At 41.6% G+C, this 26,611-nt stretch overlaps 1 protein-coding gene across 5 annotated transcripts in view; it reads left to right on the top strand.

Annotated features, from left to right (window-relative positions):
• The window catches only part of GUCY2C (guanylate cyclase 2C), a 114,748-nt gene that overhangs the window by 45,291 nt on the left and 42,846 nt on the right, over positions 1–26,611 (top strand). For all 5 annotated transcript variants that reach the window (XM_027129542.1, XM_027129545.1, XM_027129544.1 and 2 more), the window contains exons 14-23: positions 584–655; positions 1,115–1,219; positions 5,074–5,160; positions 6,291–6,423; positions 8,459–8,596; positions 9,402–9,490; positions 12,170–12,261; positions 14,840–14,998; positions 18,978–19,170; positions 23,018–23,192. In XM_027129542.1, coding sequence (XP_026985343.1) covers positions 584–655; positions 1,115–1,219; positions 5,074–5,160; positions 6,291–6,423; positions 8,459–8,596; positions 9,402–9,490; positions 12,170–12,261; positions 14,840–14,998; positions 18,978–19,170; positions 23,018–23,192 — 1,243 coding nt within the window. The remainder of the gene's footprint in view (positions 1–583; positions 656–1,114; positions 1,220–5,073; positions 5,161–6,290; positions 6,424–8,458; positions 8,597–9,401; positions 9,491–12,169; positions 12,262–14,839; positions 14,999–18,977; positions 19,171–23,017; positions 23,193–26,611) is intronic.

The raw sequence follows: 26,611 nt of genomic DNA on the forward strand, positions 1-26,611 counted from the left end.
CAATCAGGGGTATGTGCTGGGCCTTCTGACTCATCGTCGCCCCAGCTCTGATGTTGCCAGTGCGATGGCCGGGGTGCCCGGGCTGACCCCAAGGGCTGTTCCTGGAGCCTTTCAAGGGGTGGGCAGGGCTCTGCTTCAAGGGTTACAACACTCACAAGTCCTGAGTATATTGAAGGAAAAATAGAATTTTTGAGAGGGAGAGAGTGAAGGAAGGAAAAGGAAAAATTAAAGAGATTCAGAGCAGTCCAGGCAACCCTGTATATATTTCAGCTCATTGCAGTGGGAATATGACAATCCCATGGGGGGGTTTGTATCTTCTTTCCCTCCCTCCCTCCCTCCCTCCCTCCCTCCCTCCCTCCCTCCCTTCCTTCCTTCCTTTTCATTTAGTCATTTTTAAGAAACATTCCCATCTGAGCCTACCATATCCCAGGCACTAGTTACCAAGGATATAAACAGCAATAAAAGTGTTACCACTCTCGAGAGCTTACAGTGTTGTGGAAAGATAGACACGTGAGCAAATTATTATAACATGCATATGAGTGGTCATGCTACATTCTCTCCTTAATTCAATGGGTCTTTGCAGCGAGTGATTCTAAAGGATCTCAAGCACAACGATGGCAATTTCACCGAGAAACAGAAGATAGAATTGAACAAGGTACGCGTCCCTTCCTTAAAACCTTTAAGTGAGAAATAGCTTCACCCCATTCTCCCCAAGCATTGAGGTCCCTGGTGGAGCAAGGTGTTATTGGGGATGCTGACAGAGAAGCCCTCAGACCAAGAAATGGGTGACCATACTCGCTGAAAATTGTACCAAAATATGTTGAAGAGTGATGTTTGAGGGTGTAAAACATGTTGGCATGTCCTAGAAGGTGGTCCTGATGTGATTTGAGAGTACTCAAAGGTTTGTATTCAAGTCCCCTTGCCGACAAAAGAAAGGCTGTGGGGTAAGATGTAATTCCAACTGCAGTAGGAAATGAACTGACACTTCATTGTATCAAGAGCAATACATCTTCCCAGAGATCTGAGACACGGCACGTTTTATTAACATATTAGTTTTTACTCAGGCGCTCCTTTCTGGCTGACTTGCTTTGTAAATAAACATGTTATATCTTAGTTGCTGCAGATTGACTATTACAACCTAACCAAGTTCTACGGCACGGTGAAGCTTGATTCCATGATCTTCGGGGTGATCGAGTACTGCGAGAGAGGATCCCTCCGGGTAAGGAACCAGGATCGTTTCCAATTCCCTACTAGCCAACCATATGCAAAAAAGAATATTTAGTAGCGACTTTAAAGGCTCACTCAGTGAAATAATATCAGAGAGTTATCAGGAAAAGTGTATGGGCCCATATGCTTGTCAAACTAGATCCCTCAGATCTTGTCAATCGTCCATATTATATCTTTATAAGAAAACTAGCTAAAAAATATTCAGGAGTGTAGACTTGAGAAGACAAAGAACAGGTGTGGAATAGTGATTGCCTCTTGATTCATTTTATTTTACTGGCATACTTGCTTTTGTATTAAAAGGAAACTGGATGGTCATTACGATAGCGAGGAGGCTTGTTCATAAGTCCTAGTTCTGCTGTCTAAATCCTACCATTGTCTCCCTTGGGAAGGATTGAGGATGACCCAGGAGTTGCCAGATGGGGTCAGGAATTCTGGCTGAACAAGTCCAAAGCAGAAAAAGAAAGACAGGACTGAGGCAAGTTCTTGGGAAGAACCAACTATCGAGCTAAGAGTATCAAATCATTGGCTAGCTCAGAAGGGCAGGCACACACAGAAGCATTCACACAAAAAACAAAGTCAGGTGTCGAGGAAAAGGGGAGGGGCAGGAAGGAAACCAGCACAGTTGCTTCAAAGAGCATCGAAATATTTGCTGCTCACCTTGAGCACTTTCTAGGCATATGTTACAAGAGCTTTCAGCCTTTTAAATACCTTTGGGTAGGGTGACCATATAATTTCATTCTCAGGATCCTTTGAGAATGAAAGGGGGTACCAAAATAATTATGTGTTGACAGCAGACATAAACTGCAACCGGCCCCAAGCAAACCAGGAATTGTGGTCACCCTATGGGCTCCTTTCCAACCTCGTATCTCTTAAAAACCTCAATGTTTTCCCCAGCAAAGCCAGAATACTAATATTGGGGGCAGCAGCAGCTTCAAAGAGGTCCAAACATTCATAGTTCAATAAAATTTTAAGATAATAAAAAGTGCTGAACTAATAACTTAAATATTTTTGTTCAATAAACTTCAATTAAAAAAAAAAAAAGAACACAAGAGGGAGTTGCCTGACAATCCAGTGGTTAGGACTCCGCAATTCCACTGCAGGCGGCACGAGTTGGATCCTGAACTAGGATCCTGCATGCCGCACGCAGCGTGGCCAAAAAAGAAAAAAAAAAAAAAAAGAATGCAGCTTTAAAAATGTATGTATGGCATAAACTCAAATCTGTCTTCAAAGAAAACAATTATATCCCTAAATGCTGTTCTCTCTTAAAAAAATAATCTAAATATTCAATGCAAAATTTAGAAGAATAACTATGGCCTAAGGGCAGGAAACCTTCACAATTCAATTACTATAAAACTGGTAAATTTTTAAAGTGCATTCATGAGTTGTTTATTTTTTAAAAAACTACAAAACATACAGGCTTCTCATACTTCTAATTAAGTCTCTAAAACAAACATAAAAATACACAAAAGTGAAAATTAAAAAAAATAAAGCTATGAAAAAGATGCTTTCAATTATGAAAGAATGTCATGACTATTAAGTTTAAAAAATCTTTAAAAAAAGGAAAAACTTCAGAAACAATATAATCATGAAAACTTGACTCAAAGTAAAACCTTACGGAAGTCAGTAACAATAGAAGAAATTAACACTCCCATTACAAAGAAAACCAGACTCAGCTTAATTTTTCTAAACTTCAATGAATAATTCTCATCATCTATGTAAATACTGTTCTAAAGTTAAACAAAAAACATGAACATCCTCTAAATTCATTTAACATTCAACAGGCTAGCATAAAGTTGATACTTAAATGTGATTAAAGACTAATTACATTTATGAATGTAAATGAAAAATTATAGATAAAGTACTGGTAACTAAGCCAGTTGTATATGGAAAGTGTAATACAACTAGATACGGTTAATTCTACGAATGGAAAAAATATTACTCTAATGCATCATATCAAAAGGTCTTTGGAGAAAGACCATATGATCATTTTAATTGATGCTGAAAGTGATCGTTTAAATTGCTGCTGATATAATAACCACATTTCTAATAATAACAATTTCAGGTCTTTCAAAATTCAGTGTTTTCCATACAAAGGCTAGACCATATCTGATTCATTTGATTTCAGTGCAACAGAAATTTCCAATTAACAGAGCCTGGTCAAAGGGTTTCACACTGTCTTTTAATCCCTAAAATGCCCGGCCAACATTTAAATATCATATACGTAGTGTTTTTGGCTCTCTACCCTATGGTGGGAAACTTCAATTACCTGAGTGGTCCTGGGACCCCCATCTGGCATTGCTGACTCATGCTGGGAGCAGACCACACAGAAGCTTCTACAGGAAACTTATCCACTCCTTTGTATTGTGAACCTCAAAGCAAAGGCTGTGCCTTTGCAAACTACATTCCCCTCCCTGATGTAATCCTTTTAGGCTTCAACCCATGGCAAGTCCCATCAGAAAACTACTTTTATGGGGAAACAAATGAGAAAGTCTCTCCCTAGACAGAGTAAAAACAGTATACTTCCCATCTTATAAATATACAGCAACCGGGACTTCCCTGGTGGCACAGTGGTTAAGAATCCGCCTGCCAATGCAGGGGACATGGGTTCGATCCCTTGGTCCGGGAAGATTGCACATGCCGCGGAGCAACTAAGCCCGTGCGCCACAACTACTGAGCCTGCGCTCTAGAGCCCGCAAGCCACAACTACCGAAGCCCGCGAGACCAGAGCCTGCGCACCGCAGCAAGAGAAGCCACCGCAATGAGAAGCGCGCGCACCACGATGAAGAGTTCGCCGCAACTAGAGAGAGCCCGCACGCGGCAACGAAGACCCAATGCAGCCCAAAAATTAATTAATTAAAAAAATATATACAGCAACCTTGGCTAACCTTGTTTAGGAACAGTTGATTCATTCATGCAATAAACATTTATCGAACATCTGCTCTGTGCCAGACACTTACTAGATGTTGCAGATACACCAGTAAATGAAGATTATCACAGAATTGACATTTTCGTAAGGAGAAGAGATAGTAAACAAATAAAAACGTAAAAAATGTCAGTGCCCAAGGAAAGAGTTACTTAGGGTCTGTCTGCTCAGAACTCCTCTCCCTTAACTTGGCCTGCTATCCACAGCCCCTTATCTGAAATGACTGATGGCTTTGGACCCTCTGTTGGAAACTATTGGTACAGTACCTGAGTTAAAACTGAGCTTTTTCCCCAAACAAGAAACTATTGTTAGGTTCTCAGTTAGGGTGCTGTTTAGAGTTTTACTGCGAAGAATAGTTTTCAGCTTAGTTAAAACCCTGTATCTTGATAGAACCATCATCACGTTAATACTGTGAGTTCAAAATTCTAGGTCCTACAGTTCCCATGAAAGTCCAAGCTCTCTGTCTTAACGACAGAGGACTTAGAAAACAGAAGAAACACTTAGAGGTATTAAGCCAATGGATACAGTTGATCATGTAAGTGAAAACATAGCCTAATGAAGGAATTTCCTAATAGCAGTTCCTTGTTGAAAAACACTAGGGTAATTTTGCTGAGACAGAGCCTGCGTCTCAGCCCACCACCCCACTCTCCTGGCAGGTGCCTGCTCATTCCTTTACTCCTGGTGGAAGAACCGGTATATTGGATCTATGGTCATCTCCTGCTCATCTCCTTGGGATAAGAACCACCTAATGTTTCTTAAATCAGAGAGAAAAGAAACACATGTTCAGGAAAACCAGGACAATGGAGTTCCAACTTGTTCCTGAGCCCAAGGCCTCATGATCAGAAAGTCATTATTTGCCTGTAAGAGTCTTTCCACAATAGCCTCCTTCAGACAACTCATCTTCTTCTTTTTCTCCTGCTCAGGAAGTTTTAAATGACACAATTTCCTATCCTGATGGTACATTCATGGATTGGGAGTTTAAGATCTCTGTCTTGTATGACATTGCTAAGGTAAGAGACCCACAAACACAAAAGACATTTATGAAAGTTAAATCTGGGAAAACAGATCTAGCAAGCTATTGCATTGGTCTTTTCATCTGTAAAATGATAATAAAAATAGTACCTATGTCATAGGGTTGTCGTGAGGATTTTATGAAACAATGCATGTGCTCCGAATAAGACCTGACAAGCAGGTATTCAATATATGTTGGCCATTATTATTTTTATTATTAAATTCTTTCTACACTGGGCTTGGGGCACATATTTTCACAGATTTGCTGGAAGTAAAAAAATCACGTAAGGTCTCAGAGAAGATGACTGAATCCTCATCTTCATAAGAGAAAATATTAAGGGCAGGCATTCGTCTTGCATGAGGCAATAATAAATCTGGACATGTATATTTCCCAGATGTGCTGTGAAAAGGAAGTGGATACCAGTAACTAGGGCCCCATTCAAGAATGAAGAAAAGCGAGTCCCGAGAGTAAGCTATGTGATACAGTCTTAAATCACTTGAAAGTCACATAGGATCAGAATCAGTTGGAAAAAATGTGACACAATACCTTATTTGGTACATTTCATCCCTGGGATCAAGGCCCAACACCAGTTTCTGCAATACCACCTCTGGCCACCAGGGGGAAGCACATCAGCTCAAAAAGGGCTTCCTCTTTCAAAACAGAATGAAACATTCTATTTCAAAATAGAATGAAACCGTTTAGACTTTAGGAAATAATCTAGCCTCACCCCTCCCTTCAGGAAGGCAAGGCCTTATTCATATTTTTTCATTGAGGTAGCAGAGGACTAGAGACATACTCAAAGTCACAGAATAAGTGGTAAGCGGAAACCCTTTAAAAAAATAGGATCAGTCTTTGCTTCATATTATATACAACTACTAAACAGAGTCTTTAGACAACTGCCTTTTACTGTGTCACCTAAATAGACTCCAAAACTAGATGCAGTGCTTAGGCAAATATCGGGGTTTTAACAACATTTTGAAAGTTAAACAATGGAATTAAATTTAAAATTTGATGGTGATTTTATCTGCATGCCAAAATAATTTCAAAACGTCATTTCTTTCCTTAAAATAATGGAGCTGCTGAAAAGTGTCATATCTCTTTGTTTTCCTGTTATCTGAAAAACTACAGGGGATGTCATATCTGCACTCCAGTAAGACAGAAGTCCACGGTCGTCTGAAATCCACCAACTGCGTGGTAGATAGTAGAATGGTGGTGAAGATAACTGATTTTGGCTGCAATTCCATTTTACCTCCAAGAAAAGGTCTGTCATGAGTGAAATTTTTACTAGTTTCCCACTTAAAAAATTTTTTTTTCTCACAAGTCCATTTAAGGTGCTCAGGAAATGGTGATACTGATCAGAAAATAAACACTTGGAGTTGTAAGAGGCATCAGCTGGGTCATTCTCCAGCACTACCCCCTTCTCAGTGTTCAGTGCATGCTTGTCCAGTTGAACAAATCTCCTCTGTGGATTTCCTTCATCTGTGTGTCCTTGATATCAGGGAGAAATCATAAAGAAGTTATTGGCTTGTGGAAGCAGGACTGCGTGAAAAAATACAGAAGTTAGAGCAGTAAGAGATCTTAGAAATCGTCTGATCGAACCCTCTTCATTTGTAGAAGACAGAATTGAAGCTCAGAGAGGTTAAGAGGTTTGCCCAAGAAGACAGAGTACAAGGCTGAGGACCCGTTTCCCAATTCTAGACTTCATTCATTTATCTGTGATAATGATAAGAAATGATGATGATAAGAAAAAAGTCTTATCAGTAAAACATATTCATACCTATCCCTTTCAGGATTGTGATGAGGGTCAAAAAAGTAACACACAAAAAAGTGACTTGTAAAGTATAAAGGGCTTTTCATGTTGAACATTCACCTGTTCTTTACTAGAATTCTGGGTTAAACAGCCTCAGAAGGCTAGGACTCATATATGCCTCAAAATACTACCTGGATCCAAAAACTAAATTCTATCTCTAATTCTACTTTGGAATCCTCTAGTTTTCCCTTAATGGAGGAAAAATTAGAGTTCTGCCCCCCACTTCTTCAGTCATGTCAAGGATGCTAGGACATTGGATTCAATCTAGTAAGTGCTTGTTGAGGACCTACTGTGTGCCAAGCAGTGCTCATCATGGAGTGGGCAAATCTCTTTCATGAAATGACTCACCTTCATGAAATGACTCACCTTGACACAGCATCAGATGAACTGCAGGCCAAATCCTATCCTTCTGGACATCATCCAGTTATACCTACCTATCTGTGGGGTCGGTTATCGGAAATTTTAGCGTAAGTAGATTTAGTTCCCTTCCCACAAGTTTAACCATTAGGATCAGTCATTCATGGATCACAAGCCACATGAATTCACAAGACACAAATTCAAAAAGGCAGTGAACAGTTGGATGGAAAACTAAATGAGGAAAGTGTGCTTCATCTTAAGCATATCACCGTACTGAAAACACATGAATCTGTAGGTTTATTTAATTGAAAATGCTGAAGGTAGAAATCTCAAAAAGTCTGCAAGGAGCTAGGTGATCCTGGAAAACCTCCAAGGGATGTTGGAGGATAATTAATTGTACGCCCTCATTATTATACATAAGATATGTGATAGCGGTCCAAAACCCAAGTCTATAGGAGCCAAACACAGGACCCAGGAGTGCTTCACTCGTGTGAAGTAGACTTGATGGAAAGCACTAGGAATAGCAGGCACACTAGTAAAACGTGAGTAAAGTGTGTGCATTCTTTTTTTAAATAATACTGCGAGCACCAAAGAAAACACATCTGTGGATAATAGCTGACTTCATGACTGCCGGTATGTCACACCCAGAAAATATCAGTGATGGTCTCTTTGTTCAAATGTTCTGTCTTTATTTTCTTTTAGGAAACATCAATATATGTATTTATAATGTTTTATATTACATAAAATATATAAATATATAGTTTTAAAATATTTATAGAGGCTTTCATAGGTTTTTGCCATATGTTCCGTAAGCTATTAAATCCTCAGCCTCTTACATTCTACTGCCTTCACCCCACAAATATTTACTGAGCGCTTCCTATACCCCAGGTTCTGGTCTAGGTAGACCTTGAGGGTTTTCAGAACTGTGATCCAGGCAGTTTTAGGGAAGGCGTTGCCATATCTCCTCACCCAAATCCTGGCATTACCTAGTCAGCTTGGAAGGCAAGTGTGTGTTCTGCCCCATCACCAGCATCAGTATGGTAGAGGGACTTAAAAATAAAAGCAAGTTGGGGACCTCTGGGCCGCTCACCCCTGCCTCAACGTCGCGATCTCAATGCTGAACGCACAGACCTGTGGACTGCCCCGGAGCACCTGCGCCAAGCCAGCATCTCGCAGAAAGGAGACGTGTACAGCTATGGGATCATCGCCCAGGAGATCATCCTGCGGAGAGAAACCTTCTACACGCTCAGCTGTCGGGACCAGAAGGGTGAGAGTCTGACCCTTCGGGGGCCTTCCCTGGGACCCAGCAGGAATTCTAGGCTGACTGAGACCCCGAGGTTTCTGTGACCACATCTCAGTCCCTCATCTGCGAAAACAATGTCGCATCTACCCTCCACACTCCACGGCGTAGTTGGAGGAATTCAGTGACAGTATGAACGTTAGAGGGCTCTGAAAAGCATAGGACAATATACCACTGCCAGCTGCCACTACCGCCAGCAATTTTGTGAGATAGAGAATCTCGCCTTACAATTTCTTGCTTTCCTTCTGATTCCAGTAAGAGACGTGTGTCTGCCTCACACCTGAACTAGATCACTCTAGCGGGACAACACATATTTCAGTTCTTACTAAGAGCAGATCTATGGTTTTGTCACATGTCCTCTCAGGGAGGAAACGTCTCCTTCCGTTCATCCAGTCCTCGCTTCACTGAGCACTTACTATGTGCCAGCTCTTACCTGTCTGGGGGATGGAGGTGGCTAAGGGATATAGGGAGGACAGGCTAGGGTCTTGGTCAGAGGAAGCCTCCCTAAGACAGCAGTCTCTGAGTTAAGTTTTAAAGGGTTAGTAGCCTTAACTTAAGGTAATCTCCTGGGTGTAAGGGGGCATGAGACCCCTTCGCCTGGTGGATCGTCCATTCATTCACATCTGTCTGTCAAGTGCTGGCCTCGGCTCTGCCACGCTCCCACTGGGTACCCACCCAGGCACGGTGAACCAGTTCAGAGTCTGGAGGCTGCTGCTAAAATTCCTTCACGCTGCATTCTTTCTTGTAATTTGAATTCTTCCTACCCCACCAGAGAAGATTTTCAGAGTGGAGTATTCCAACGGAGTGAAACCCTTCCGCCCTGATCTGTTCCTGGAAACAGCAGAGGAAAAAGAGCTGGAAGTGAGTATATCTCCCTGCATGGAGTTTTCCGGGGCCTCTGCAAGAGGACCACAGACTGGGTGGATTAACACAACAGAAATGTATACGCTTACAGTTCTGGAGGCCAGGAGTGTGAAATGAGTTGCCAGAAGGTCATGCTTCTTCCAGAGGTTCTAGGGGAGAATCCATTCCTTGCTCCTTCCAGGAGCTTCCGGTGGCTACTGACATTCCTTGGCTTGTGGCCACAATGCTCTAATCTCTGCTTCCAGGCCACATTCTCCTCTTCTGTCTGTCTAATCTCCCTCTACTTCCCTCCTATATAAGGATACATGTGATTACAATCAGGCCCATCAAGATAATCCAGATTATCTCCCCATGCAAGACCCTTCACTTAATCACATCTGCAAAGACCCTTTTTCCAAATAAGGTAACTGGTTCCAGGGGTTGGGACACACCCTTGAGAGCCGCTATCAGCCTACCATACTCCCAACTCAGGAAGGAACTCAAGTACACATTACATTCTCGATTTTTAGGAGCTAAAAGAGCAAGATTCCATGTGATACCCATATTAAGCTTATAAATACTACCTCCTGGTTAAAAAAATAAATACGCCAACATCTAGAAACAATAGAGAAATGTACTTTCACTCTTTCTATCCTTCCCCTGAAGAAAATGGAGATTTCCTCTGTATCTGCTTAATTTTTTTGTAATCCCTCACAGAGGCCTTTAAGGCCTGTGGGAAAAAAAATTCTAATTTTTTTTTTTAGAATTTTATCTGAGCTTTTATAATCCAGAAGATGGTAAGTAAATGTTTAAAAAATATTTATGGTCGGGGGGCTTCCCTGGTGGTGCAGTGGTTGAGAGTCCGCCTGCCGATGCAGGGGACACGGGTTCGTGCCCCAGTCCGGGAAGATCCCACATGCCGCGGAGCGGCTGTGCCCGTGAGCCATGGCCACTGAGCCTGCGCGTCCGGAGCCTGTACTCCGCAACGGGAGAGGCCACAGCAGTGAGAGGCCCACGTACCGCCAAAAAAAAAAAATATATATATATATATATATATATATATATATATATATGGTTGTTAAAAAATTTTTTTAAACTTTTGTTCCTTGCAGGATAAAGATAAAAATATTTTGCTTTAATTTGCAAGCAACCTGCCAGATGCGGTTATGGCCAGACTCTGCTGGGCACGAATGGGCCATTTTTACTTCTCTCTCTCTTTTGCAGCATTAAAGGCAGGTTGTACCCAGGGTTCTGAGCTACATCTGCTTCTATCCTTGCTTCTCCTCATGCCTTCCTTTCCTCCTGCTTTTCTGGATCCTGGGATTCCTCCCCACACATCAGCATCTCTCTTCTCAAACCCTCCTTTCTAGCCTGAGTGTATCCACATGTCGTTTACAACCTCTTTCACCAAAGCATCCTCCTCATCAGTTCACTCATGTGGCTGGATGTTTCTGGAATTGGATATGAGGAATTCGACTGCATTATCTAGTAGCTGGTTCCAGCAGAATACAGGCCCAAAACTCCAAGACTTGGCAATGCCTGAAGAGCATCTGCTGTTTCACGGGCGGTGCCGTATCAGCCCATTTGTCAGTGTTTCTTCTGTCCCTTCTTTGCTAAGGCATAAGCCAGCAGATCGTTTTCCCAGGCAGGAGCATCACCTAGTGGTGAGTACAGGCAACCACGGTTCCATACCGTGGTCCTGTCCCTCCCCAGGGACTCTTGTTAAGGCAAAAGAACGCAGGTAGGGACTGTATCTAGTACCATTTGTGATCCTGTTTGGGGTCAGAGTGAAGAACAAACTTTATTATTTAAAACAAATGGTTTTCACCATGCTTTTTGATCCCACAAAAGCTGCAAACAAGTGGTATCAAACGAAAGATGGTTTCACAGGCTTCCTCGCGTCTCCCTCTCCCTCCGTACCTCCCCTTCCTCGCTTCTCTTCACCGCAGCTGGGCATTGCATCACCTGGGGAACTTAAAAATGTATAGATTAGTGTCCTTTGGCCATGCAACATCTGGGACATACTTATGCTAAAGAAACTATTCATTGTTTATCTGAAATTCAAGTTTAACTGGGTGTCCTGTATTTCTATTTGCTATATCTGAGAACCCTAACAAGGCCCCTTCCCAAACCGGTTAATTCAGAATCTCCCAAAATCATAAGAAGTTTTGTGAACGCTCCCCAGGCGATTCCACGGTCAGGCATGGTTGAAAACTAATGTCATAGAGCCTCACTCATTTAGAGTCACTTGCCTCGTACTCACAGAGCCCAGCTGTTTATTGCCATCCCCTGCACAAAGCCTGCAAACGTCCGTCCGTGAAGCATTTTGTCTCTCCCATCAACCCCACCTGGTCTAAATCAGTATCTCCGTTTTCCTTAGTTTAGGATCGAAGGGAAGGGTTGATGGTTTATCACAGGATACTGAATAAAGTTCCCTGTGCTGTACACTAGGACCTTGTAGTTTATCCATTCTAAATGTAATTGTTTGCATCTACTAACCCTACACTCCCAGTCCATCCCACTCCCTCCCCCTTCTCCTTGGCAACCACAAGTCTGATCTCTATGTCTATGAGTCTGTTTCTGTTTTGTAGATAGGTTCATTTGAGCCGTATTTTAGATTCTACCTATAAGTGATATCATATGGTATTTGTCTTTCTCCTTCCAACTTACTTCACTTCCACCTCTTCTCTCTTCCAGGTCTATCTGCTTGTCAAAAACTGCTGGGAGGAAGATCCAGAAAAGAGGCCAGACTTCAAGAAAATCGAGAATACACTGGCCAAGATATTTGGGTAGGGCTGAAATTTTTACTTTTCCCTTCTAATTTCAGATTTTTCTAATAATAGCTGACATTCTGTGGCAGCTAAGTATGAGAATGTCTTTTCTAATGAAAGATCACAGACTACAATACCTGTCTCCAAAAAATTAAAACGGTATGGAGATGAACAGACCGTTTTCTTGGGGGAATAATCACTTGAAACGTTAAGTACTGTACTCAAGGGCAAAACTTGCCTGATTCGAAAATAAATTCTGACTGATCTGTTAAAAATATAGTTCCCTGACCCTTCTGCAGGTAATTAGGATTTAGAAGTCTAGTACAAATCTGCACAAAACCCTGGATAATTCTGAAGATCAAAAAGTTTCTTACAGGGCTTCCCTGGTGGCGCAGTGGTTGAGAGTCCGCCTGCCGATGCAGGGGACACAGGTTCGTGCCCCGGTCCGGGAAGATCCCACATGCCGCAGAGCAGCTAGGCCTGTGAGCCATGGCCGCTGAGCCTGCGCGTCCAGAGCCTGTGCTCCGCAACGGGAGAGGCCACAACAGTGAGAGGCCGCGTACCGCAAAAAAAAAAAAAAGTTTCTTACAGTTTTAAAATCTTAAGATCAGCAACTTCGGCCTTAAGCACTTGAGCCATGAATCGGATTATAATTCAGGATCAAAAAAAGTAACATACGGTTATCCAGTAAGACTGAACTTTAGATTTCCCATGTTTTCGGTTAGGGTGCAGGGTGAGAAAAATAGCTCTGAGGTAAGAGTTAGGAGATCTAGTTTCTAGGCTAGGATCTAATAATAGCTAGTTGTGGGACATTGGGCAAAACACCCGAACTGGGTATCAATTTTGTTGCTGGTAAAATTGGAATGAAAAAAGATGATTTCTGCAGTTCCTTCCAGCTCTTTCTGTAGTTCTCATCAAGTCAAAGACACAGATACTTAGTGAAGCTAATTTAATAAAGCCCAGGACCGAGGTGGGGTAGAGTGAAGACAATGAAAGTGGGACCATTGATTGTTTGATCTAAACCGTCATATGTGGAAAAGGAGCAGGAAATAATAAATGATTTATTATTTTCATTCCTTCCCAGACCTGTTACTAAGAGCAGATGAGATTGTATGTGTGACAGATGAAATGTAAGCTCGTGAAGATAAAACTAGGCCCCTGATATTTAGCCTTTAATATGGTGGTTCTCAACTTGGCCGCACACTGAAATCACCTGGGGAGATTTTTAAACTACTGGTGCCAGAATCCTACCCTAGAGAGTCTGGTGTAATTGATCTGGGTGCAGGCTGGCATCAGGAGTTTAAATAAGCTCCTCAAGTGATTAAAATACACAGCCAAGGTTGAGGAAACTGTTTTAATTGAATCAATTCATCATGAAATAAGATAATCCATCCCTTACACCTGCTCCCTCACTCTTTCTACCCAACTAGACTCCATAATGGTTTCCAGTAAGAATCTCCTAGGGACCTTGTTCAATATTTCTCTTAATCCCAAACCTAGCAGTTTCCAGTCATATAGGTCTGTGATAGGTCTGTGATAGAAAAGTACTCAATTTTTAACAAACATCCCGCCCCACACCAAGGGGATTATGATGTAGTCCATCTTTTTGAGTACAGAAATGGCAACTTGTAATTGTTGTTGTGATAATGAAATGGTATGATCTATTCATCCCTTCACAACAGCTGTGTGGGACTCAGCGTGCCTCCCGACTGGGCTCTGCACCTAGGCGTGTCACAGGGTCACGAGAAGCTGCCATCTCATCTAAGTTGTCTTGATCTAACAAAATACGGCAGAGTCAGGGCTTTTGCTCTAGGACCCTGACTCTGTCTGAGGAGATACTATATAAGGCGCAGCTTTACTTTTCTTGGTCCTTTTCTTATGTTCCCCTTTATTGCAAGTTGCTCCTTATTAAAATTTTAGAAAATATGAATAAGCAAACAAGAAAGTAAAAACATCACCTAGTTTTTAATAGATGGCCACCAGTTTTCAAAAATTAAAAATGGGACGATAATTTTTGCTGTTTTATAAACTGGCTTTTTTCACTTATTAATATAGAGGTAGCATCTTTGTGTGTACCACGATTCTAATTTGTGTTTAATGATACATTCATATTCCATCGTTTCATATTTCAATCACTTTTTGTTACACATTTAGGTTACTTTTGAATGTTTGCTTGTGAAGAATCCCGTGGCTTTCTTTGTAGTTAACTTTCAGCACATGCGTGATTGTTGCCTTCGGATAATTCTTAGAAGTAGGGTTGATGGGCCGATCGGCACGAGCATTCTTAAAGCTTATGACACATTTTACCAGATTTCCCTCCAGAAAGGCTGTAATGTATCTTTTTCTTCCGTCTTACCTACATTGATTACCATTGTGCTCACATTTGTTTTTCTTTTTTTAAAATGTTATTTCTAAAAAAAAAAAAAAAATGTTATTTCTTTGATCCTTCCTCAGGTTAAAAATTTTTGCTACATTTGTTGGTCATTTTTATCCTTTCTTAGTTTAATTACCTGTCTATGATATTTGCCCATTGTTTTAATGGATGTTCATGTTTTCTTGATAATATGGAGACCTCTTCATCTATCACTACCTACAGCCTTTTCCATGACCAAAAAAATGAAACTTACATGGATACCTTGATCCGACGTCTGCAGCTATATTCCCGAAACCTGGAACATCTGGTGGAAGAAAGGACACAGCTGTACAAGGCAGAGAGGGACAGGGCTGACAGGCTTAATTTCATGTTGCTCCCAAGGTAAGGAAGTCCTCCCGCGGACGTGATCTTCCAGACTCCGCAGACATGCTCAGCCCTTAAGGCTGAAAGCCAAAGCGTATTTGTCTAACATTGGTTTTCTCTGTATTTATATAGGATTTTGGTCCCTTTCGCATATTCTTCAACAGATTGTTGTGTTTAAAAATGCACGTATCCCCACTTTTACAGGCACTGCTCTAGATACACTTGAACAATTTAATATGTACAGAACATGTATTTATTCTGGATGCTAGTAAATAAATAAGAAGCATACTGTATTAGGCGTTGTGACAACATTATTGAATTTTTTATGTATATAAAGCCATATGTTTTAGAGTGGTTTCTATCAGTCTTATTTTACACTTCTATGACACTGTGAACTAAAGAAGAAGAATTTTTAAAAATCAAAGGTGAAGAAAGAGACCAAAAAATTTGTCTGTTTCAATAATAAGCTATAGGTAGAATCTCTAAACCTTCAGAAGTAAACTGCTCACCTTCAGACTGAGTTGGAGTGTATTAAAATAAATTATGCTATTTCCCACCAAACATTTTAATTTAGTGCTGATTTAAATATAACATGTTGTTACTTAGTGCATTTTAGTCAAGTTTATATTGCACAATAAAATATGAGAAAATATATTTTTTTAAAAAATTCATGTACCTTGCTAAGCCTTGCCCTGGTTTGCACTGTCTGAATAGCTAGAAGAAAGAGGCTGTTTTCCAGTGGCTGTGCGGTACCATGGAAGGAGCATGGACGGTAGAGTTAAGGTGACCTGGGTTCCAGCACCTCTTGGCCACTTCTGCTAAGTCTGGGACCTTAGGCCAGTCACTGTCTCTCCCCAGTCCAAAAATGGAAATTAAAGTTTTCCTACAGAATCTGTGAGCTTTAAGGCATTTTCAGGCAGTAAGTGTTAGTTTCTTTGCTTTCTTCTGTCTGCCTCAAAGTAGAGGCCAAATTACAAGAAGTGGGAGCATCTTTAGTGGAGAAGGTATGGTCCCACTCTCCCCAGGTGTCTCATCACACAGGCATCTACGGGCTGACCTCTATTTTGTGAAACAATATTACAACCATGACAGAAGAGAAAGAAATTAAGGTTGAAATCCCAGTTTAACGTTTTATAAGTGTTGGTCCTCAGATAATAACTAAGAAATGTTAAGATAAGCAAGAAATTAAAATGTGAACAGCTGGGAAATAGGTTGGACCAAGGGGCCCACAACTGTCACAAGTGAGAGGTAATGTTCTCTGCTCAATGAATGATAAACTGTCCTCTTAGATTAAGGATAAGCGAGGCAGTGTCGCATTGGGTGAAATCATGGAAACTGAGGTCAGCTAGGCCTGACTTCAAATCATGGTTCCACCACCTACTTGTGATCTGCAGCCTTGGACAAGTTACCTAAACACTGCAAGCCTGTTTCCCGTCATAGGCTGGCTCAAAGAATCCTCTAAAATAATGTGCACAATATAAGGTACTTAGCACAGTGTCTGTAACGTCCATGGTTGTTATTACTATGCATAGTAGTTATGACTTTTATATATTACTTGCATTAATTATTATTTTATTTTGAACCCATGCTCATTGAGCATATCAGCTCTACATTAATAAAGGAATGATTTTGAGCTCGTATGAGTTGTTTTCTAAATAAAGAAATAGTTTCTCTTCTACAAGCCTGAATGGGGAGGTAGGAGTTACACACATGCCCTGTTCAGCCATCTGGCCCTGAAGAAAGCCTAATGCAGAACCCATGTGCCCTCAGCCTGGCATTGGTAGCCTGGGCATAGGCTGGAGCCCTTATTATTCACTTCAGAGATGGAGATTCTGTTAGTGCTCTGCGAACGTTCTTTATGTAGTGCATCAGTCCTTGCCTGGCCTTTCGCGCTGAGTTGTGACAAAAACAACGTCCTGACGGTTTAGCTGCCTTCCCAGCTTTTTATCACTGATGGTTTTAACCAGTAATGACACTCACGATTTGAAACAGCTGGCTCAGCACCGTGGATTTTTTTCCTACCCTTGGTTCAGTGTGCCATGTTGGCCACTAGACGGGAGATGTTCCTGTTGGATCACCAAAGACTGTAGGGCAAGGGCTGCAATACACAGTGACTGCAGGGCAAGTCACTTTGATCATTTATATACAAGTTCTTTATATTTGCAAAAGAAAACTAAAATATACATGCATGACACCTAGACGAATCCAAAATAAATATTACAGCAAAATTGTGAATAAGTTGCAGGTAAGAGCTAGACGCTTATTTCACGTACTCCTGGGGGGTTTGAAACAGGTTAAAATAGAAGTTTTTTCTACCTATGGAAAAAACTACCTACCTGTGGGAAGCACTTCTAAGACACCTACTCTGTATACTGTGTCAGCAAAAACCTGTTATCAAAGTTCACCAGGTTAAGTCATAGCCCTTCCTTCATTGATCCACCAACATTAGTTTCTCTCTCAGTTAACATACTATTTTCTAAGCTCATATGACTTTTCAGCTATAAGCAGTAAAATGAAGGGCAAAGATGGCGAAATATCCAATCTTATCCTTAGTCTATGTAGCCTCCAAATAATCTGCACCCGTCTACGGGGCACGTAAAGAACCGCCGCCCCAGACATGCCCCTGCGAATCTGACCAGCCACACGGCGGGGACGGTTTTCAAGTTCCCAGATTTCATCGTCGTACCCACTGAAAGGACCTCCCTTGATGCTCTGGAGGTTTTCTAAATGAGTTTTGGGAATGCTGGTGGTTGGTTGGCTGTCTGTTTTCCAGGAAAGTGCCAGACCTTCTTCCTTTACTGCAGCCAGCACACCTCCAAATCTTCCCCATCACCCCGAGGATCCGAGGCCTGGGTTGTGCAGGAATGTGAAGGGTGGAAGTTACTGAGTTCCAGCACTGGCTCTGCCCTCACTGGCTCTGGGACCTTGTGCAAGTCATACTTTTTATTTGGTTGGGTTTTTCTGGCTGCACCGTGCAGCTTGTGGGATCTCAGTTCCCCGACCAGGGATTGAACCCAGGCTCTGGACAGTGAAAGCATGGACTCCTAACCACTGGGCCGCCAGGGAACTCCCCATACTTTCTTTTTAAGCCTCAGCTTTCTCATCTGGAAAAGTAAGGGATTTTATGACCTCTGTCGTACCTCCCAGCTTGCAGGTGGTCCGTACTCTGGTCCTTTACCAAGTGATCCCAAAGGCAGACAGGGAACACGCAGCCTCATGTCAGCACCCCTCCACCCCATTTACTCAATGAAAAGGCAACTTGGCACATAAAGGAAGCGTGGCATCTCTTCTTGTGGTTCTTCTCTCTTAATTCTGAGCCTAATATACTGCCCTTTATGTCTGTTCAACAGAGATAGTCTAAGTTGCTTCTATTCGACTTGTGCAGTTTTAGCAGAATTTTAACTTGTTTACGTGGTAACTGATGTTGCTTTTTAAAGGACCCAATTCTGCTCCAAAATGTTTCAAATAAATTCGGGTTCAGAATATATCAGAATTCATTTTAAATACATTATTTCTTCATAGTGATATTAAACAAGGCCGTGTTAAATATGCCAGGGAAGTAAAACTATTTACTGATGAGAAAGTCAGATCTGATAGCTATCCTGAGTCAAGCTCTTACATCAATGACACACTCTCCTTCTCGGCTTCTGGATGTAGAGCGCTATCTAGAAGAAGCTATCAATAGAGAGGTAAAAAGTGAGCAAGTATTAGGATTGTGTAGGTATTACAGTTATGTGTACATGTATATTAGTGTTATAATCAAGTATTAATACTGAACCTCCTATTCATCTGAGGTCAAATACATGTGTTATGTGTGTGTGTAGTATATTCATACATTCGGTTCATGCAAACTGTCTTTGCTTCCTAGCCACACAATTCACTGGAAATCCCCAATTTTAGAATTCCTGGTGGACAATTAGTACAGCCTCAAAGATTTCTGTAGGGGAAGAAGAAATTTGCTGAAGTTGAAGGCCTTGTTTTTCACTTCCTCATCTAGGCTGGTGGTCAAGTCTCTGAAGGAGAAAGGCATCGTGGAGCCTGAACTATACGAGGAAGTTACAATCTACTTCAGTGACATTGTGGGGTTCACCACCATCTGCAAGTATAGCACCCCCATGGAAGTGGTGGACATGCTCAATGACATCTATAAGAATTTTGACCACATTCTCGATCACCACGACGTGTACAAGGTAACCACTTCACCTAATAGGCTGAATGATGGTTCAGCCCCAGGTCAGCAGAACCAGAATTGGTTGTTTCTGTTATTACAGTTCTCCGTCGCTACCCACTAGCCCCTCTGCCCCAGGATTGGTTCCAGGACCCCCATGGATCCCCAAATCCCCAGATGCTCAAGTCCCTTGTATAAAATGGTATATTTGCATATGACCTATGTACATCCCCATGTACTTTAAATCATCTCTAGATTACTTATAATACCTAATACAATGTAGGTGCTATATAAATAGTTGCTGGAGTGTGGCAAATTCAGGTTTTACATTTTGGAACTTTCTGGAATTTTGTTTAAATATTTTTGATTCATGTTTCGTTGAATCCACAGTGCGGAACCTGTGGGTACAGAGGCCAGCTCTACTCAGGTCTTGTCCTTTGTAATTTAAGATTTAATGAATTAGTGGTTGAATCTGAGCTAAAAGTGAAGGGAAGTGGAAGAGTAAGAAGGGTCGTAAGTCGAAATGACCTTGTGACTTTAAGGACCGATATGAAAGACACAACATACAGTCCAGCAGGAATGAATTTGGGGTGTTTAATTTAGGGAAAATGGTTTACTCTTCAGTCATCTTCACAAAATGGGCAGTGTTTAGGCTGATTATGAATGAAGGAGAGAAGGTACCAGAGTTATTCTCAGGAGAATTGGAATCTTTTGTCATTGTTGCTGAAGTAGCAAGCATCGTTCGAAGAAGAGTAAAGAACAGAGCTGGATCTGTTGCCTGACCAGGGTGCCCGCCAGTTCCGGGCTGATAATGTCTGGATCGGAAGAGTAAAGGAGAATTGCATTCCCACATTTTCATGTTGGAAAAGCAGCAGAGCATGTGGAACAAGTAACTTCAGAATTAGAGCTCTTTATTCAAATCCCAGGTTGCCCCACCTCATTGCATGACCTCATAAAATATAGTATTTAATTTCAGCAAGTCTCAATCTACCTATCAGTAAAATGGCACAATAATACCTAACTCAATGGATTATTTTGAAGATTACTGAGATAAACAATATGACTAAAACTCTGTATGCTTAAGTTTAGGGGTCATTCATGTAACAGTCTGTTATGATGGTTTTACCCACAGGAAGGACTTCCTTTTAGGATTTATCTTAGCCCAGTCCTCACCCTATGTAGATCAGAAAGCCATGCTAGCAAGAGTTCCCGTTGAATAGAAAATGATTATGCATTTCTTTTTTTTTTTTCCTTTTTTGTGATACGCGGGCCTCTCACTGTTGTGGCCTCTCCCGTTGCGGAGCAGAGGCTCTGGACGCGCAGGCTCAGCGGCCATGGCTCACGGGCCCAGCCACTCTGCGGCATGTGGGATCTTCCTGGACCGGGGCACGAACCCGTGTCCCCTGCATCGGCAGGCGGACTCTCAACCACTGCGCCACCAGGGAAGCCCGATTATGCATTTTAGAGATACTCAGCAAAATGAAGTTAACTAACCAACACACGTGAACAATGTATATGATTATGAAAATAATATTAAAAGGGAGAACACTTATCAAAGAATAAATAGGTCTACTGCCTATTACAAGAAAAGTGATTGGAATCATCATAGTACAAGAAAGTGTATTATATATTAGAGAAACCTATAATTATTATTATTTTTTTTTTAACATCTTTATTGGAGTATAATTGCTTTACAATGTTGTGTTAGTTTCTGCTATATAACAAAGTGAATCAGCTATACATATACATATATCCCCATATCCCCTCCCTCTTGCGTCTCCCTCCCACCCTCCCTATCCCACCCCTCTAGGTGGTCACAAAGCACCGAGCTGATCTCCCCGTGCTATGCGACTGCTTCCCACTAGCTATCTGTTTTACATTTGGTAGTGTATATATGTCCATGCCACTCTCTCACTTCGTCCCAGCTTACCCTTACCCCTCCCGGTGCCCTCAGGTCCATTCTCTACATCTGTGTCTTTATTCCTGTCTTGCCCCTAGGTTCATCAGAACCTTTTTTTTTTTTTTTTTTTTTTAGATTCCATATATATGTGTTAGCATACGGTATTTGTTTTTCTCTTTCTGACTTACTTCACTCTGTATGACAGACTCTGTGTCCATCCACCTCACTACAAACAACTCAATTTCGTTTCTTTTTATGGCTGAGTAATATTCCATCGTATATACGTGCCACATCTTTATCCATTCATCTGTCGATGGGCACTTAGGTTACTTCCATGTCCTGGCTATTGTAAATAGTGCTGCAATGAACATTGTGGTACATGACTCATTTTGAATTATGGTTTTCTCAGGGTATGTGCCCAGTAGTGGGATTGCTGGGTCATATGGTACTTCTATTTTTAGTTTTTTAAGGAACCTCCATACTGTTCTCCACAGTGGCTGTATCAATTTACATTCCCACCAACAGTGTAAGAGGGTTCCCTTTTCTCCACACCCTCTCCAGCATTTATTGTTTCTAGATTTTTTGATGATGGCCATTCTGACTGGTGTGAGATGATATCTCATTGTAGTTTTGACTTGCATTTCTCTAATGATTAGTGATGTTGAGCATCCTTTCATGTGTTTGTTGGCAACCTGTATATCTTCTCTGGAGAAATGTCTATTTAGGTCTTCTGCCCATTTTTGTATTGGGCTGTTTGTTTTTTTGATACTGAGCTGCTTGTATATTTTGGAGATTAATCCTTTGTCTGTTGTTTCATTTGCAAATATTTTCTCCCATTCTGAGGGTTGTCTTTTCATCTTGTTTATGGTTTCCTTTGCTGTGCAAAAGCCTTTAGGTTTCATTAGGTCCCATTTGTTTATTTTTGTTTTTATTTCCATTTCTCTAGGAGGTGGGTCAGAAAGGATCTTGCTGTGATTTATGTCATAGAGTGTTCTGCCTGTGTTTTCCCTAAGAGTTTTATAGTGTCTGACTTTACATTTAGGTCTTTAATCCATTTTGAGTTTTATAATTATTTTTTGTCAAATAGTTTATAAAAAATGATAAGAGCCAAAGATGACTTTTCTGGTATTTAGAGGTGTTCCTAAAATTATATAAAACCATTCAGATTATTTCAACATTGATAGAATTGTCATCACATCTGGATGATTCATATTATTATAAAGTACTTTCATATGGTTAAAATCCTTTATAGCGGGGACTTCCCTGGTGGTGCAGTGGTTAAGAATCCGCCTGCCAATGCAGGCGACATGTGTTCAAGCCCTGGTCCAGGAAGATCCCACATGCTGCGGAGCAACTAAGCCCGTGCACCACAACTACTGCAGCCCGTGTGCCTAGAGCCCGTGCTCCGCAACAACAGAAGCCACCGCAATGAGAGTCTTGTGCACCGCAACGAAGAGTAGCCCCTGCTTGCCACAACTAGAGAAAGCCCGTGCGCAGCCACGAAGACCCAACACAGCCAAAAATTAATTTAAAATATATTTTTTAAAAAATCCTTTATAGTTGTTTTATCAACTATTTCACTAGGCTATAAAAACCCTGAAGAAATTAGCATAGAACTGGTCTTGAACTAGTCCCAGAAAAAGCGTACGGGGCCATGCTCATACTGAGTTCTCGAAAAATTTTTTTTTTTTTTGCACTACACGGGCCCCTCACTGTTGTGGCCTCTCCCGTTGCGGAGCACAGGCTCCAGACACGCAGGCTCAGCGGCCACGGCTCACGGGCCCAGCCGCTCCGTGGCATGTGGGATCTTCCCGGACCGGGGCACGAACCCGAGTCCCCTGCATTGGCAGGTGGACTCCTAACCACTGCGCCACCAGGGAAGCCAATTTTTTATGTGACTAACTGCTTCTGTTTGATTTCTTGTGCCATTAGAAGGGGCAGATTCACTAATGAGAAACTACTTCCACAGGTGGAAACCATTGGTGATGCCTACATGGTGGCTAGTGGTTTGCCTAAGAGAAATGGCAACCGACATGCAATTGACATCGCCAAGATGGCTTTGGACATCCTCAGCTTCATGGGGACCTTTGAGCTAGAGCATCTTCCCGGCCTCCCAATATGGATTCGCATTGGAATTCACTCTGGTATGTAGTTGAGCATTGTAGCAATCGAGAACCGTATGTACCTGTGTGCACTGACTAAATCAGAAAGGTTAAAGGATCTTCAGACGTGATCAATTTTCACATGAGGTTTACTCTTGAATCCTCCTGCCAAATACGAAGTCCCGTTACACATCCTGACATAATTAGACCTATAATTAGTCTCTGGAGAGTTCTAGGAAACGACAGCCGTGACAGCACTCATGGAACGATAAACACCCACCAACCACGAACTAAAATACCAAGCCCCGGACTTCCTATTCAAGCTGCCCTATTTACTATGTCATTTATCTCTTCCCCATTCCCTCCCTCTCCCCCACCCCCAACTTCTGTGTATTTTTTTCCCACTGAAATATTACAGTATCTTAAATGGATTATGTTATCTACAGGGGGAAAACATATCTGTTCAGATCCCTACAATAAAAGGGCGTTTATGTTCCCCCAACCCCTCAGTGGTACAGAAAGTACATGGATCACTTTAAAGACCATGAACCTTATCCAACCTTGAATGTAGAGATTTGAGAAGATGAGTTACGAATACAGCAAGTCCCCTACATACGAACCTTCAAGTTGCGAACTTTTAAAGATGCAAACATGCGTTCGCGTGTCCAGTCATGTAAGTTAGTTCACATGTCTGGCGTATGTTGTCACATGCGTGCATCCTCTACAAGTGGTTGTGCTTTTGTGTACTTTACTGTATAGTACTGTTTAGAGTACAGTAGTACAGTGTCTTTATTTCGAGCCCAGGATGTCCAGAAGTGAGCGAGCGTAAAAGCAGCGGTGACGTAGCTGGTACTAGTGTGCTTTTCAAGGTACTGTACTGTAAGATTAAAAATGCGTTCTTTATTTTTTGTGTTTGTTTTTTATGTATTATTTGTGTGAAAAGTATTATAAACCTATTACAGTACAGTACTATATAGCCAATTGTGTTAGTTGGGTACCTAGGCTAACTTTGCTGGACTTACAAACAAATTAGACTTAACACGCTCTTGGAACAGAGCTCGTTCCTATGTAGGGACTTATGGTATTACAGAAAAATATAGTGGTAGAGGAACTCAGAAGTCATCTAGATTAATCTTTTACAGGGCATAAATTATAGTTTCCAAGATAAGTAATAATACAACCACGTTTAGAATAAATAATCCCAGGACTCCCTGAAAACTCAGTATTTCCAAAGTCAGCTCACTCCTTTATCAAATAGTTGTAATTGTTAGACAGTCTTTCCTTGTGTTAAAGTAAATCACATCTCCCTATAATTTCTTGTCATTGCCCCTTTTTCTGCCCTCCAAGCCTCACAGAAGACACAGGGTAGAGAAAACCCAAGAGGTCACTCCAGGCTTTGTGGTGAGGGCCAGACAACTGCATTTGCAAAAGTCATCCTGTATCCACCGTGCCTAGCACAGAGTCAGACAGTAAATATTTGGTTGAGTAATGAATCAGTGAGAGTCTCAGAGTGACAGTAACTAGAAGTTAAAAACTGCTGCCACATCTTTGACAGCCAGGAACATAGCTGTGGCCTTCCCCAGTCATGTCACAACCAAATTGTCGTAGATGTTTACATGTACACATAAGGGAACTGTTCGGCATCTCCCTGACCCATCACAAATTGTCGGGCCTGGAGGAAGGGACAGCAGCAGAACTGATGGAACCAGGGAGAGAGAATGGAGCTCTGGGTCCTGGTCCCCTCTCTTTTCCTCTGTGACCTACTCAATGCCTGAGTGACTGCCAGGGCCCAGGCACTGTCACATTGGGCTGGAATGAGAGTAAATAGTAGACATATATACCGGGATGGGTTTAATCCCTAAAAAAATTAAAAGGTTGCAGTTAAATATTGATAGTTGAAGACAAAACATAACATCTGCAGGCATTTTCCACCTCCAGGCCCTTCCCAGTTTTATCATTCCATTTTTGAAGTGACTAGTCAAGACACAGCCTTGGGAAGCTCAGAGATCTTTTTTTTTTTTTTAATTTATTTTATTGAAGTATAGTTGATTTACAATGTATTAGTTTCTGGTGTACAGCAAAGTGCTTCATTTATACATACATATACTAGTTTGCATCTGCTAATCCCAAACTCCCAGTCTGTCCCTCCCCTCATCCCCCCTCCCCCTTGGCAACCACAGGTTGTTCTCTATGTCTGTGAGTCTGTATCTGTTTCGTAGATAAGTTCATTTGTGTCATATTTTAGATTCTGGGAAGCTCAGAGAGCTTCTAATCAAGTAGCTGCTGTTGTTTTTGCTTGTTTTTTATTTCTCTGTGGTTTGTTTTGTTCTTTGCATTGAACCTAACAGGGGAGGGTTCAGTATTTTTATGTTTTCAGTGTTCATAAACAATGAACAACTCAATGTTCAATTTTTTCAGTGTTCATAAACACAGAGTATTTGTAGGACGAATCTATCAAGAAACTCATAGAGGTCAAAACCCAATCAGCCAACCATAAAATCAATAGTTACCTCTACCCAAAACCCGATTTTGCAGTTTCTGAGTTAATCTTTAACTTCGAAAATTTTAACTCCTTGCATTCCATCATTCCACACAAATGCTTGCGTGAGCAAACCCTTCTTTCCTACCTGATATGCCACTGTGCATCGCCTTGCCTTGGCTTTTATTCTTCTTTTTGGAGTATCCTTGTGCGACAGGCTCCCCATTCTGTATTCACATGGTGCATGAAATGCTCAGGGAAGAAGATGCCAAGTCCTTGTCTTCTGGGTCTTCCATCATCAGGCCACCAATGCCAAAAAGGCTACTCTGACTTAAATAAAAATAAAATAAAACAAACTTGGGCCACTGAGCCTTCGAGTGTACTGTGCCCTCCAGCAGTTCAGAGCTCCGGGCTGTGTGGCTGGAAGAGGAAGCAAGCAGTGGGATAGTCTTCATCCTTCCTGAGAACCTTCTATTTAATATATTAAAGAGGGGGACTTCCCTGGTGGTCCAGTGGTAAAGAATCCACCTTAACAATGCAGGGGACGCGGGTTCCATCCCTGGTCAGGGAACTAAGATCCCACATGCTGCGGGGCAGCTAAGCCTGCTGAGCTCACGCACCTCAACTAGAGAGCCCGCGTGCTGCAAACTACAGAGCCCAGGCGCTCTGGAGCCCACGCGCTACAACTAGAGAGAGAACCCACACGCCACAACTAGAGAGAAGCCCACGTGCTGCGACAAAAGATCCCGTGTGCCACAACTAAGACCCAGTGTGGCCGAAAATAAATTAAATAAATAAATAAATAATAAATAAATCTTTATATATGTGTGTGTATATATATATACACATATATATAGACATATATATACACATATATATATATATATACACACACACACACACACACATATATATATAATCTCAAGGAGCACTTTACACCTCTGCAGCCTGGATCTCTGGATGCCTTGTTTCTTGCCAATGC

This window comes from Aethalodelphis obliquidens, unplaced genomic scaffold (assembly GCF_003676395.1).
Source record: "Aethalodelphis obliquidens isolate GAN/ISIS:26980383/991018 unplaced genomic scaffold, ASM367639v1 scaffold36, whole genome shotgun sequence".
NCBI classification, from domain to species: domain Eukaryota; kingdom Metazoa; phylum Chordata; class Mammalia; order Artiodactyla; family Delphinidae; genus Aethalodelphis; species Aethalodelphis obliquidens.